Genomic DNA, 16,422 nt, shown 5'->3' with positions numbered 1-16,422 from the left:
GGATATGCAGGGGGCGGGCGGGGGCATGGGGCATGAGGTGCAAGGAGCGGAGAGCGTCCCAATTGTTTCTTTATGGCTCATTTATTTTTTGATTTATTGCCATTTTAGGCGGACCCTACGTGAATTATGACTGTCGAAACCTGTGCATGGTTCTTTGGAACGCAAGGATACAAAATCCAAAAAACAAAAAAAATTAAGGAACAAAATTTATTAATAAATTCTCCCCATGGTTCAACGCTTGTAAATATTTCATGGTGCCGCACGAAAAAGTAAAGATTTATTAGAATGTTTTCATTTTATAAAATATTTTTTTTTCGTATTTTGTTGTATTGTTGTTTTTGTATTTATTTTATTTGTAGTTTTTTTTTTTATTTTTGTTTTTATTTTGATTTTATTTTTTGTGTTTTCCTTAAGGAATTCCCCTAAAGAGATGCCCAAAAACTGATATCATGCCAGACCAGGTTAAGTTAAGGAATTTTGATAATAGGTTTTTTGTTTCATAAAACATTTGCTTAGTGATATCTTTTAGGAGAGTTGTGGGTTAGGCAGGCAGGCAGCACCAGGCGCCATCCACTTTGCCACCTAATACTATACTACTTGTTGACTTGACAGCTATCTTAAGAAATTTGTAGGTATTTTAGCAGTAAGGAGTAAAGTTTGAGTTGGTGTAGCTTTTTTATCAGAAATTTAATTATGATGTTTATAACTTTTGCCATTCGAATAAGTGCCACACGTGCTTCCAAATAATTTCTTCTCTATACGTGCCTGGGAAAATGTCACCTGGGTGTTAAAGAGAAATAAGTTCATTGCTTAGACGAGCAGTGTTGCCAGAACTTGGAGAATATTGTCAAATAGGGATCTTTGTAACAATCAATATTAAGCACTGGGATTGAAGTTTTCACTTGCATTTAGCTTGAAAACAGTTTTTGATTAAAAAAAAAAGGATTTAAAAATGATGATATTGTGGCATGATAGATGGTAGTTAGTTGTTAACTTCTTACAAAAGAACAGTACCTTTAGTTATTATTTTTATGAATATAAATTAAAAGGTCCGAGGTCACACCACAGGTAAACAGTGACATTCTTTTGCTGATAGTATGAACATTTTAAGTGATGGTTTGTCACGCAATTTTGGTCATACTTTAATACTTCTTTGAAAGCATGAATTGAGTAAGGGGTATGAAAAAGAATGTCACTTAGGGTCGACAATGTTTACGTTAATATACAAATTTTATTCCAAAATTCGGTCACTGAGTTTTTTGTGTATAAGGATGAAAGGAAGGAGAGGATATAAGAGCTTTACAAATCTCCCTCTGTTAATAAATACCTTACATTTTTTTTTATAAATGGATAAGAGGACAAGATTGAGTCTTCAATAATAATCAAATCAAAAACCAGATGAGAGCAAGAGTAAGAAAGAGGATGAAAAGAAATTTCTGTTTTTGAGAAAATTATTGTTAATTGACATTTTTTCTGAAAAGTTGACAAGATGAGAAAAACTTCACTCTTCATAGTGAACATATTTCAATGTACTATCAGTTTTGAACAATACATTTTGAACATTTGAAAAAATGTAGTATTTTTTAAAAACTGAATCTCTAAAAGAGTGGTTGTGTTTCTAAATTTCAACTCTTTAACATAAGTTTTTTTTTTAAATGTATTAGTTTGATTAGTGGCTAGTTATAGCAATCATTGTTTTTCAACATTGAAAGCAATCATTTGAATTTTTGGACAGGTTGTCTAAAGCTATCAGTGAAAATTTCTGTTACAAGAACAGAATTTCCAGATTTGTATCAAACATTTGAGGTTAGTATTAATCACTGATAGTGAAACTGACAGCTTTGAATACAAAGTAAATGGAATCAGTATAGAATGATGACCCGAAATGTGAAATCAAAAATCAGCTATTCATTGGGAATGATTTCAGCATTGAAAAACTAAAAATTAAATAAAAGGAATGTTCTGATTCTTTAAGTAATGTATTTTTTTAGTACACAAAATTCACAACTGATTAGCTTCATTTCGACAGCAAAAAGTAGAAATCTGACTCTGTTATTCGTTTTTAAATTTCAAGACAAAATTTGCAATGATGAAAACCAATGGTAGTTTGAACATAAACGCAAACGTTAAAACTTAAATTTACTTGGAAGAAATTATACTAATAAACAGCATCAGAACATTTAGAAAAATAACTCAAGAACCTATGTACATAATGTATGTATTTCTTAAACTTTTTCAGAGCTTGGTAGAAAGGCTAGAAAGAAGTACCTATCTTTTAATTGACAGCGTTGAATATGGCGTCGACCTGCTGGCTACTGAAGAGCCATCGAACCCAAGAAGCAACTCCTTTCTGGATCTTTTGCTGTACGACACCAAACTGACAGTAACAGACAAAGTGGGTTATCACCCTCGAAACTGCTTACGACAGTGATCACTGCGGATTGGCTGCTTTAGTGCAGATTCCGATCGAACGCGTGCAGTTGGAGGAATACGTTGCAACGCACTCCTACAAGTCCAGTAAGATGCGTTGACCTCGTTTCACCAACGACCTAGAGAGAGAACTTCATGCGAGTGACATAGCCCCACCAAACAACAGAAACCTGACAAATACAGAAATTGACAAACATTTACAACAGATGGACGAAACAATAAAACGAACGATGGAACGGACAATTCCAAAGTACAAAGAACGGGACCAAATAGACGCTTACAGAAACTCGACTATTGACGCACTGCGAAGGCACAAGAGTGGCTTACTGACAAGACTCAAAAACTTTTACAGACGACTTACAGACCCACACGACTTGGAGGTTAGGACACTGAAGTCGTCAATAAAAAATGTCAATCTGTTGATTAAGAAGAACTACAGGCTATCAATAAATAAGTACTGGGAACGCAAGATCCGGTCAGTTAATTCGAGTGACCCTAGTATGTTCCCTTAAATTAACAAGATAATCAGGAAAAAGAACGACAATGACCTTTCAAGTCTGAAACTCCAAAGAACCGATAAGAACAGAGACGTACTCAGGACAGCGCAAATAGATCCAGAAGAAGCCATCTTTGACGATGACTTTTACATAATTGAAGATCCGAAAAAAAAGTGGAGGCGGTGGGAGCTGCTTTCCAGCAAGTGTACAAGGTGAATGTTAACGTTCACCTCAACCACGACCTGGAAAACAAAGCCCTACTTAATCACTTTTATCTTCAAAATGATATCAGACAAAGACGATCTGAGAACCGCGGTTTCATGTGGTTCAATGACAATTCCTTGGCAAAATCGCCGAGCAAACGGGACCAAGTCCCTTGTTAGTGACGAAGGTTGAGCTTCAGCTCATCTTCAATCAAATACAAAATAAAAAGTCAGCAGGTGTCGATGATATATCGAACGTTGAACTAAGACATTTACCGATGGAAGCAATTGACATTTACACCACGCTCTTCAATAATGCACTGAATAATGCATATTATCCAGTGCATTGCAAGACCGCTGTGGGTCATCCTCCCCCGAAAAAGCGAAAGGACAACAGCAACCCGTAAATCTTTAGTCGATAAGCCTTCTTCCGAGCATCATCAAAGTTTTCGAAGAAATCATTAATAGGGCTCTGACTAAGTGGGCTGCGGACAACAAAATAATTCCGGATAAACAATTCGGGTTCAAGGCGGGTCATGACACAATTCATGCTGGGTCTAAACTCGTTTCTGATATCCAATGGAATAAATCAAAACAACAATGCACAGGTGCTGTCCTGGTGGATTTGGAAAAGCCCTTTGACACCGTATCGTTAGAGGGGCTTTAAATAAAACTGAGCAGGCTTGGCATAAGCAAGCCATTGTTGTATACACTTTATGATATGCTTAACGGTAGAAAGTTTGTTGTCAGAAGTGGCAAAGTAACGTCTACCACAACATTCTCAATTAAAAATGGTCTTCAACAGGGAGCTGTGAATTCGCCGATTCTCTTCAGCATTTACACCAGCGATCTGATAGGTAGTCTTACAAAGGCAACGCATACACCGACGATCTTATTGCGTACAGAACGGCCCGAAAGGTTGAGGTTACTAGAATTCTCTTGCAGAATGATTTCGACAAGATTCAGCGATATTGCGACGACTGGAAACTGAAAATAAATGTTCAGAAGTCGGTGACTCTTCCAGACTCCGTTGGCTAATGCCACGAGGGATACGTGCAAGAATTGGCGCAAGATGGTCATCGTTGATCTTCACGGGCAGCCATTAGGGAGCAAAAGTGTAGTGAAGTACCTCGGTATCTGGTTAGATCAGTATTTATATTTCGACTGACATATAAATGCTGCTCTGACCAGGGCCAGAGGAGACTTCGCTATGACGAAACGGCTGTTTTTTAGCAGTCAGCTTGACCCCAGAGTGAAGGTAAATTGCTACATGGCCCTCATACGGCCAATGATCGTTTATGGTTGTCATGTGTGGTTCAACGTTAACCCTTCCCAGATGGAGAAGTTTCGGGTGTTCGAGCGGCAGTGTTTACGACGCTGTACCGGCTTATATCGAACAGCCGAATCTTCTTATGTGCATTACTATTCCAACGAGGTCCTATACAACGGGGGCTCGAATCAACAGAATTGACAATTTCGTGATAAAACTCGTTCGAGGTCACATTGCAAGAGCTATGTCTTACGACCAACAATTTAATTTTCGGGGCGTTCTATCCGAACGACGAGCATTTTGACAGTGCACGCTTGAGCGGGTTCATTCCACCAGAGGCATTCCTCTTTTTAGATAGATGCGGTCTGATATAGGATAGATTGGCAGTTCCGCTAACCTACCACGTCAGACGACGAACCGAGGATAGGCGACTCCTGTACAATCGGTACGTCATGGCACAAGGCGGAACAGAGCTCCTTCGGTTCAGTAGTTTGTAAGTAAAAATAAAAAAGGATATTGATATTAGTTTTTTTTTTTTCAAATTTTCTAATGAATACAAAAATTAATAAAATTTAAATGAAGTAAAATAGACCTTAGGGCCAAAACGCATTAGTTTTAAGTGTTATAGTTTAATTTAGAGTGCCCGTATCGGATCATTAAGTTAGTTGTAAGTTAAGGTTATTTAGTCTTGTTTTATGAATTTTTGTCTAACTCTAAGATAGGTTTAGGATTAAATTAAAAAACAAGTGTATTGGACTGTCATGCCAGAGCTCTTAGGTTCGATCCCTGCCTATGCCATCTTAAGTCTTTTCACGGGAACTGCCTATTGCGAGGAATTGACAAATTCTCCAAGAGTAACTCTTTTCATGAAAAAGTGCTTTCTCAAATTAGCCGTTCGGATTCAGCATATAAACTGTAGGTCCCCTCCATTCCTGACAACATTACTCGAACTGGTTGAGAGTTGTAAGTCACTAGACCCTAGTTTTCAGCGCTACCCAATTTAATTTTAAAAAGGCCAATAAATTAGAATTACAAAACAGAATTATTCAATTGTCATGTGAAAATTCAAAAAAAGGGAAGTTTTAAAATGTATGCCCAAAAACGATGTGATATCTTTATTTGCCAACATATTGTTAAACAGCCAACAGAATAAATAAACTTTTCTAATAACAAAAACATTTGGCAACTAAAATCTTAATTTAAAAAGTAGAAACTTTAAAAAATACGAAATTAGTTTTCCCTTAAACATCATAACCAGCGTTACCGTTAGACCAAAATTTTAGTGCTTTAATTTCGTACTAACTTCCCAAATTGAAGTCCTGGTAGTCACTACCGGCTACTGAACTTTGCGCCAGTATTATGGTGTTTGAAGAAAAACCACGGAATTTTATGAATTTGTCCTAGGATTAAACTAAACCTAAGGATAAACATTGTGGTATTTAAAAAAAAAAAAACTACCTGTTTTAGTTCTTAAAAGCCTTTTCTTTCAGTTAAAATTCAAACCACCTAGTCGTGCCATAAGTTCTGTTACAATCATAAAACAACTTACTACGAAAGCTACATAATATTTTGCATTCATTGTTGTTTCATTTATTTGGCCATTCATTATATTTAAAAATTAAGTCTTACTTCCAAAGTCCGACCTCAGTTTTAAGGCAAGCCGATCATAAGTGGCACACACTGTTTCTATTGATATTTTTGACATTGCTTCAAGTAACTCTATCTAAAGAATTTTAAAATTTCTTTGAGTTTTTCTGGCATACTCTCAAATTCTGGTCTTAAAAAATAATTGGATTAAAATATGGAGTCTTTAAGAGTCAATCTTAAGTTTCTTTAAAACCTACGATGTTGACCCTAAGGCATTTTTCTGTTGCCTTGGCTTTGTTTTTTCACCAAGCTTTATAGAAGCTTTTAGTCTTTTCATTCGAAAAAAAGAGCCTGAGATGCGACCCAATCTGATAACTTCCCCATCCCGCCTGTCGATTTGTCTTGTTCAAAAGTTTGTACGTTTTCGTGTTTTGTTAAAATAGTTGTTTGTTGAATCATTTTAAAGAAATTAAAAATTATCAACAATATTAACTTCCCATAGGAAGTTATTGTAATGGGTCCGATTTGTCAAATTGAAAAATTGCGTGCGTGTGTACGTACGTTCGTACGTCCGTACATCCGTACGTCTGTACGTCCGTACGTCCGTACGTTCGTGACGTTTTTTTCGTCGTCCATAGCTCAAGAACCAGAAGAGATATCGACTTCAAATAAATTTTGTTATACAGATAATAAGGCAGAAAGATGCAGAAAGGGCTCTCAAGAAAATTGCGTGGGCGGTTTTTTCACCATAGCAGTTTGAAAAAAAGGTAAAAATTTTGGTTAACCCTAAATATCTTACGAACCAAAAGCGCTAGAGACTTGAATAAAATTTTATATAATATATTGTAACGTAATACCAAACAGGTATATTTTTTGAACAAAATCAATATAACGGTTTTTTTTATAAATCAATAAAACTGAAAAAAAAAATTTGTCACCTCCAAAATTTTACGACTGAAATACGATTTTATCTCTAAAACAATTGTGTGCAACGAAGAATAATGTTTTTGACATCTGATAAAATTTTGAGAAAAATTGAATTGACAGTTTTTATTACAAAAAATAAAAACCTAAAAAAATGTATAAAAGTTCGTAAAAATTGATTTTCGACACAAATATCTTTTCAAAACTTTGAGATTTTGGCTTTAATTTACTTTTATCTTTAAAAAAATCTTGTTGTCAACATTCAGTTAAAGTTTGAAAAAAATCGATTTGACAGTTTTTGTACAAAAAATTAAAAACCGAAAAAAAATTAACCAAAGTTCGTAAAAAATGATTTTCGACTCAAATATCTTTTATAAACTTTGAGATAATAGGTTCTTACTAATTTTTTCTTATAAGAAATATTGTTTTCAACATTAGGACAAATTTAAAAAAATTCGAATTGACATTTTTTTTACAAAAAATAAAACTCTAAAAAAACAATACTAAAACTTGGTAAAAATTTACTTTCGGCACAAATAGCTTTTCAAAAATTAAAAATATTGGCTTCAAACATATTTTATTTAAGAGAAAATATTGTTTTTAATATTCAGTAATTTGTATGTAAAAATCCAACAGTCCGTTTTTTCATAAAAAATAGTGCGCAAATTTGATAAAAATACATATAGGCAAACTTTTATGGAAGACAAATCGACAGACGGGATGGGAAGTTATCAGTGTGGGTCGCATCCCAGCCTCTTTTTTTGTATTTATGATTAAATAGTTTGATTTCAAAATCTATTTTAGTTAACGAGATATTTAGTCGAAAACCGATTTTTGTGTGAAAAAACTGACTATTGGATTTTTATAAGAAATTTACTGAATGTCGAAAACAATATGTTCTTTGAGATAAAAACAGTTTGAACGAATTATTTTTAATTTTTGAAGAGATATTTGTGTCGAAAATCGATTTTTATCAACTTCTATGAATTTGTTTTTTTAGGTTTTTATTTTTTGTAAAAAAAAACTGTCAATTCGATTTTTCTCAAAATTTGTCTGAATATTGAAAACAATATTTCTTATTAGACAAAACTAGTAAAAAAGCCATAATCTCAAATTTTTGCATAGAAATTTACGTCAAAAAAAAACAATTTATTCCAACTTTTGTTAATTTTTTGTACAAAAACTGTCAATTCTAAATTCTGAACTGAATGTTGGCAACAATATTTTTTGAGAGATAAATAAGTTTAAAGCCTCAATCTTAAGTTTTTTAAAAGATATTTGAGACGAAATGCAGTTTTTACCAACTTTGAGTAATGTTTTCGAATCAAGGTATTAACAAATGATCTGTGTAGCTTCGATAGACCTAAATGTGTAAATGCTCCTCAACCAGTATTGAATTGGTTTTGAAAATACATTTAACTCTCTGGACAATATCTTTTAAGGAATAACCGTTCCCGTACTGCTTTTATGAGTATATACAAATGTGGGCAGCTTACTGAAGCCTTATTTTTGGACTGTCATTTATTCTTAAAGACATAGCAAACTGGCAGAAAATCCGGTTCCCAAACATTATTGCGGTTCCCAGGGGTTTTTAAAACAAGAAAATTTCGCCAGAACTAATTTTTTACCTATGTGAAGCAGTTATTGCAATTATAATCTCATTATTGCATTATAGTATTTATGATGCCACAAAAAAGTCTGAGCCTTTAATGCCGAACTTGATGGAAAAAAAGGGCTTTGGACTCCTTAAACTCAGTTTTAACTTGGTGATGTACGTTTTTAATCTTTTCCAAAAAAACGTGACATGTTTTAGTAATTTCTACAAAAATACAATATATTCCCTATCGCCCTCTACCCCTTTTAAATTTATATTCCAATTAATAAGTAAGTACGTTTATGAATTAACTTTTTATTAAACTCAATTTTTTTCCTAGTTTTTTTTGAAGCGAATACATAATTTTTTTACACTTTTAAAAATTTAACTAAATTTAAGTAATCATTCCAAATATATATTTAAGACTCATTTAAAGATGCTGAAATCAAAAAAGCAAACGAAAATGTGTTGATATTGCCCTCAAATTTGGCATTTCTTTTGTTTTTCCAAAACTGTTCTCTATTAAAGAGAAACCAAGTTAATGTTTAATTTCCTAATACCATCTGATGTTTGAATGCAAATTTCCTAATTATCATACATTTCAAGTTTATGGCTTCTTTACTGAAAACTTTGACAAAGAACAACGAATGAGTTAATTTGAGTTTTGGGACAAAATTCTATAATTGTGTCGAAATTTATTAATTTCTCTCTATTTTGTATGTTAAGTTCATGTTAAACTTATAATTATCCCGCATCGTCATTTCCGCACATGTATTCATCAGTTGGTCTATGAAAACATACAAAAGAAATTTGTCATCAACCCCCCACCGCCCCAGCTAAACCTCAATGCAACTATTCTATTTCCATATCAAATCTAACTCAAAACACATACGGAACCATTTTCGCAGTACTTTTGCAGGGAATACCTCGCACACAAAAGATCATAATCTTCTTTTGAAGGATTTTACACTCAAATGTCTCATAATCCTGCCAAAAATGAAAAACATTTCAAACCCATACCGATACCGACCATCATGGCTAACATCCACTTCAACCAGCATCAGCAGTGTCATCATAACCAGACCAATATATTCCAGCATAAAATATAAATTATTTCGGGTATATTTTGACGACTGAATGTGTGTATATGGAGTACCCTCTGGTTTGAGCTTTTGCCGGAATTCACTGCCCCTCTCACTCCTGCGCTGATGGCCATGACAAAATCCACGTCTCTTCAAATTTTAATTAATTCCTAGCGTGGAATTTCAAGCACGCACAGAAAACTCCGTTTGGGAGGAGGATAAAATAAAAATCATAAAATCACAAACAACAAAAAACAAACACAACCCCAACTATGAAAATATTTATGTACATAAGGATATAAGTGTACCTATAGCCAAGACCATGGAATCAAGGACCATCAGCATACCCTACCCAACCAACCCATCGCTGTTATAGCTCTTACCTTCAATGCTTTTCTCCAGATAAATCTTTTCGGAATGAGCCAATTTCGTGTCTGTCATCTCATCGCCCATCATGTGATGCTTGAGCTGCTGATGATGATGGAGTCCCCCGCCGCCGCCAACCCCACCGACATTATTGCCACCCACACCGTTTTCCATAATTTTAATTGCCGCATATTTATCCCCATTTGTCACTTGATGTTGACTTAAGGCCGAACCCCCACCAACAACATAGCCCTCACCCTTTTTCTGGTGAATCAAGTGGCCATCGCCTCCATGCAAATGGTGATGGTGAAGATGATGCTGACCCACTGACGTCTCGCTGCCTGCTGCAGTGGTTGTTGTTGTCGTTGTCATGCCCAGCGCCCCACCGCCATGGGTATGGAAGTGCTGTTGTTGTAAATTTATCGCCTTGAAACGCTTGTAAATGCAACACGTGACCATGGCGAGGAACACGGAAGCGGACAGTAGCCCAAGTGCCATTAAGCAAATCACGATGATTAAATTGCTCTGCAAGAGCAAATCCTTTGGCGATTGCTTCTGCACGAGCAGACTCATCTGAACGGCGTCCTTGCCGCCGGCATTTTCAGCCAGGCAGGTATAAATGCCTTCATCACTCTTTTCGGCGCCGAGGATGGTGAGACGTGAAATGAAGATATCGCGACCGAATTCCTTGCCAGAATTCTGTTCCTCGCGGAGCAATTGAATGTGCACCCGACCGGCGTTGTTTGTGCCACTATTTCCACCACTACCACCACCACTACTGGTGCTGCCGAGTAAGTGGGACTGTTTGTTGTAGTCCCAGGCGATAACAGTGTTGGGTGAAGCGTGCACTCGACAAATCAGTGTCACATTCTCTTTGGAAGTATTAATGGAGGCACCTCGCGAGGGATAGATTATCTTGGGCTTGCAGGCAAATGCCTCTGGCTGGTCCTCTATCCAGAGCATCCCACGCAGGTGACTGGGATAGTAGCAGGCTGTCGGTGGGGTGTAGAGATTCCGTCGAAAGGCAAAGTCTCGGAATATCTGCAGTTCGCAGGTGCAATTCCAGGGATTCAGCTCCAGCGAGAGGCTGGTGAGTCGCTGCAGCCTCTCAAATGACTCCTTTCGCAGGACATTTAACCGGTTACCGCTCAAGTAGATCTGCGACAGCAGCGGCACATTCACGAACACGTCCGTCCCCACCGTAGTTATTCTATTGTCCTTTAGTTCGACCTTATGGAGATATTTCAGGTTCTGGAAGATTCCGTCGTCCAGCACTTCGAGGAGGTTTCCATTGAGGACTAGGGCACGCACCTTCACCAAACTTCCAAAAATGTTGGCCTGCAATCGCCTCAACAGATTATTGGACAAATCGAGTTCGATGAGAATCTCAAGCGATCTCAACGCCAGCGGATCCAAATTCTCCAGGGAGCAGTTTCGCACAAAGAGCTTATGTAGGTTCTGCAGGTCAGCTGTTAAAAAGGCATTCTCCTCCAGATAGGAGATTTTATTCAGTGACAAATCAAGGACCTGTAGCTCAGAGCTAAGATTCTCCGGGACACTGGATATGCTAAGGTTCTTGCAATCGGCCGTTTTCTTGCCGGAATTCCATTTACATTTGCAGTCGCCACAGTTCATAAGCCAATCACCACTCACGTAGGCCATTTTGGTTGTTAGAATCATAAGGATATGGAATGTTGCTATCGGAACGAATAGTTCCCCCGAGACACGCATCTTTGTATTCATTCTTTAGACGTGATGTTGGCTTAGCCGCAATTTGCTGATGGTTTCATGGTTATTATTTCTATTCCTATTTATTTTTGTATTTGGTTTTGTTTTGCGTAATTTTATTTTTCGTTTGTTTTTCTTCTCCTTTTTTCAGACTCTCACACTATGAAGTGATTCGTTTTGGTTGCCGTCATATTCCTAGGAGCCTTCGGATAAAAGTTTTCCTTCCGGAATATTTACACTTCCGTTTCCTTTTTTTCTTCGTTTTTCCAATGTCCTTCCGGCCTTGAATTTTTCCTTGTTGTTCTTTCTTTTACAATGTAGTAATAATATAAATATGTATGTGTGTGTGAAGGATATATTGTATTTTGTTGTTGCTTATGTTGTTGTGTTTCAAGCTATATTTTTGATGTCTCTATCGTTCAGTTTTATGGCTTTCCTCTGCAATATTCGCCCGTTGTTTTTATTTTGTTAATTTTAATTCTGAAAAACAAAGAAGAAGAAAAATATATATATTAGATAGGTAAACATATACACAGATATACACTTAAATTTTTCTACGTTCATAATATAATACTCTTTCAAAAGGAGGGAACGAAATTTCTATAGACAGACAGATGGGTTTTCTTAGAAATTTGGAGGGATATGAAGGATGAAAAATAAGAAAAAGCTAAACTTAAGCCAATGTAAAATATTAAACGAGCCAATTTCCAGGTCGGGCATAATTGATTTCTTCCTTTTTTTGTGGAGAAAAGATTTAATTCAAAGGCAAAACAAAAATTACTAAAAATTTCATAACAAAACAATTTATTTATATGAATATCTTTTTTCTTTCTTTATCCACCATGAAGGTGTGTTTACTGTTTATGCCAGGTAAACGACTGGAAAAATTGTATAATTGTGTTTACAAAATTGGCAAAAACACAGTTGGATACAGAAGTTTTATTAATAAAATAAACTGTCGCAAGGATTCAAAATATGCTGTAAGACTCTCTTAGTATTTTAGAATTCTAAGAAAAAAAAAATGTTTACTATGTTTTAACTTTTTTACCTGTGGTTGAATTTTAATTAATTTTTGGGCAGTAAAATTAATTTTTAGGATTTCAAAAAACATTTTGGTGAAGGTTGTTGAAGGGGGCTACAACAAATTACGTTCTAGGTAAAGATTTCTCATTATTTAGTAAAAAAGTCAGTCAAATTATTGAATCAAAATTTAAAAATAAATTAAATCAATGGTGCTAAACTCTATGGAACCTTTTTAAAAGTTAAATTTGTGTTATAAATTGTATTTGTATTTTGTACTAGCTAATTGAAATTGGAATAAAATTACCTTTTTTTATGCGACTTAAAGAAACAACACTTTCTTAAAGAAATATTTTGTTCAGAATCTAATGTTAGAATGCTTCAATCACATAAAGTTTTTTTTTTAAATATGGTCTTTTAAAATTACATGTCAATAATATGGCTAAGTTAAACAACATCAAAGGAATATAACAATAAATTATATGAGGAAATTTTACCGTCTAGCTTGGGGTAGGCAGAAATGGCGATCTCAAGGCAACCTAGCCTGAGATCTAATTAGCGCTGTAGCCTGAGATCCAATTAGCGCTGTAGTGCGCCGCCGTTTTGATACCAAAAACTCGTTTGACATGTGATAGAAAGGGAAAGATTTATAGAGAAGTTTCATAGGGATTATGTTAGAGCCATATTGTCGCATTGAGAAAAAAGATTAGGTCTGTAATCTTTGTCTCACATAGCTCATCAAGTTCTTGAAAGAATGCTTTTTCAAAGTATTTCATTCTAATGTTTGCCAAAGCAGGACATTTGCAGAGGAAATAGATTATCGTTTCACTTTCTCTTTGGTCACTACAACTACGGCAAAAGGTGTTGTAAGAGATACCCAACTTCTCTGCATAAACTCTTATAGGCCAATGTCCGGTACAAACCACAACAATCCTGGCTCTGTCTTGCCTTGGCCTGCATAGAAGATCGTTTGTACGGGATATATTATAGGTGTTCCATATCTTCTTAGATATAATGCAGTTGGGTAAATTGTTCAACTTTCGGTTTGATTCAGTTTGGTAGATAGAAAATATTTTCCCCTTCATAGCACCAAGAGGAATGTTAACCATTTCCGCAAGTGAGCTATGAATTGCCGGATATTTGCCTGGCTAGCTCGTCAGCCCGTTCATTTCCTACGATACCACTATGGCCCGGAACCCAGATCAGGGTGAAACCAATATAAACATTCAGGCTCACAAGCTCATCGCGACATTGCTGGACCAATTTAGATGAGGATATGGCCGAGTTAATGGCTTTGACAGCTGCCTGACTGTCTGTAAAGATAGCCAAATTTTAGTTTTGGTTTGGGCTTTGTTTAAGTATCTTACGAGCCTCCCATATTGCCAGCAGTTCAGCCTGAAAAACGCCAGCAAAGACAGGAAGCCTAAAGGATTTAGCTACATTTAGGGACTAAGAAAAGATCCCAGAACCAACCAAGTTGAACTACTTAGTGATCACCTTATAGGGCTTCTTCGACATATTCGGAGCCCAGGCCTGTAAGTAGTGGTTTATCCGGCTCCCCTTTCTTGGAATTATGCTAAGGATCTGGCCCTCCAGATTGGGGGTTGTGCCGTTGCACAGTGGGTTCACTTCATATTAAGCATTGCTCAAAATCCAGTATCCTATTTTAAATCATCACTACTGTTAATTATTGACACTCACTGCTATAGCAATGAAATTTAGTAAATAATATGTTAAAATAAAAAAGAATTCACAACAATTTTTAAAGTTTTTGAGTATTTTACTTTTAAGAAATGAATGGTTCTTCAATTAACATTTCAATGACTTCAGGGTGAAAAATTTTCCGGTTGATCACTGGCATATCGCGTGTATAAGTTATTAGGGTATCAGAAGAGATAAGCAATCTATTAAAAACATCCGTCATAATATCCTTTCGTGATGTTTTCCTGCTTAATTTAGTTTAGTTTTTAGTTTAGTTTAGTTTATTCAATTTATCGATATGCTATACACATTAAGATATAATATCTTATTAAAAAGTGATAGCTTTATAATGTATACATGAGTAAGAAAAAAGCTAACATTAGTTGGAATACAAAAGCAAGATCAAAATAATTAAAACAATAATTAAAATTAAGTTAAAAGGCAAAACTGAGTAGATTACAAATTAATGACGCTATAGAAATCAAGTTAAGTTAAGTTTAAATTATAAATTTATTAAAGGTAAAACCGCACATTTAAAGCAAAGAAAAGTAGTAAATGAGTTTGCTCTGGAATATTTTAACATTTCCAAGCCTTCTTATATCACTTGGCAAAGAGTTCCATAAGCGAATGGAGTTGACAAAGAGTTGCCGCTCAGATGTTAGGCATGTATGTCGTGGGATGTTAAGCTTGTTTGATCTATTTGAAGTAGGATATTGTAATCTATAATAAAGGTTATGTGGTTGATGCGTCTGTTTAATACTGAAGAGAAGAAGAAGTGTTCGATATTGTAGAAAATACTTAAACTGCATGTTGAATAGAGAAGAACTGTATACTTTGAAATCTTTGTTCCTAGCCTCCTGAGCTTCTTCACTTACTGTGATTGGAAATAGAGCATGGGTTGTTATTTCACTTCCATGGATAAGGATTTTATGAACACTTGTGCTCATGTAATACTAGGGAGGGATATAGTTACAGTGACCATCCGTTCATTAGTATAATGAACAGTTTATTATTTGAAGAAAATGTTCATTATGAATTATTGTGTCTCGCAAAACATAAAAATTTTTATTATTTTAAAAATTGCTCATAATTTGTTCATTGTTTTATGACTTTTTTCTTTAAGGAAAGCCTAATCATGAAAACCATTAAATGTTTGATAAAAACGAACCCTTATTTATCCTAAGTCACAAAAGCTTAACTTTGACCATCTGATTAATAGAACTGAAAAAATATGATTTTTAACCGAACCTCTTTGTTGGAAGATTTTTTTTTTATTTTTCGCCGATGGGGTTCGCTTGATAAGATTTTATTTTGAGTTGTATTAATTGGATCATCGAGATAAAGGTATTGGAACTTTGGAAAAATTACGGAGAACCATTTTTCTTAATAAATATCTATATGATTTCAAGCGGTTACACACCTGAGAAAAAAAGCAGAAAAATCGCTAATTTTAAACAAAACCTACCCCTCACCCACCTTGAGCTATTAAAAAAGTACCAAACTTTTGTGTTCGATACCACGGCACAAAAACCTATAAGCCCACGTACTTAGCTTTTCGGCTATACCTCCATTACCTACAATTTATGTCGATGCTTTTACTATAATTTTACTGAGTCTTTAACTCAAATCACTTTACTTCTCACTTCTCTCTTCGGATTTATAATAAAGAGAGTTTGGTCTTTCAGTCTGTATCATTAGATTTAAAAGTTCTCTGCGCAAATTAAAAAAAAAAACCGTTCTAAAAATTGTATTGCTTCCGAGTAAAAGCCTTTTTCGTTGATGTACTTTATATACATAAAAACACTTTTAATAATAAAAAAATATAATTTGTAATCTACATACCTTAATCAACAATCGACATATATTTTATTTTGTTTAAACTTAAGAATTTAAGTTTTAAAAATAAAAACTTCTACCACTAGATCAAGACACTGTATATGTGAATCAAAAACAATTAAAAAGTGTCGACTTTGAAGTACCGTAACTTGGCCGCCAGGCCAAGAGAGAAGGTAATTCTTAC

General features: G+C 35.1%; 1 protein-coding gene across 1 annotated transcript in view; it reads right to left on the bottom strand.

Annotated features, from left to right (window-relative positions):
* Nucleotides 1–16,422, bottom strand: part of LOC129947296 (uncharacterized) — a 120,069-nt gene that overhangs the window by 9,991 nt on the left and 93,656 nt on the right. Inside the window, exon 2 of the mRNA XM_056057807.1 lies at nt 9,971–12,161. Within this exon, the coding sequence (XP_055913782.1) occupies nt 9,971–11,696 (1,726 nt within the window). The 5' untranslated portion in view covers nt 11,697–12,161. The remainder of the gene's footprint in view (nt 1–9,970; nt 12,162–16,422) is intronic.

Source organism: Eupeodes corollae, chromosome 2, assembly GCF_945859685.1.
Source record: "Eupeodes corollae chromosome 2, idEupCoro1.1, whole genome shotgun sequence".
Lineage (NCBI taxonomy): Eukaryota > Metazoa > Arthropoda > Insecta > Diptera > Syrphidae > Eupeodes > Eupeodes corollae.
Note: the sequence above shows the minus strand (reverse complement) of the source record. Positions and strands in the feature narration are given on the sequence as shown.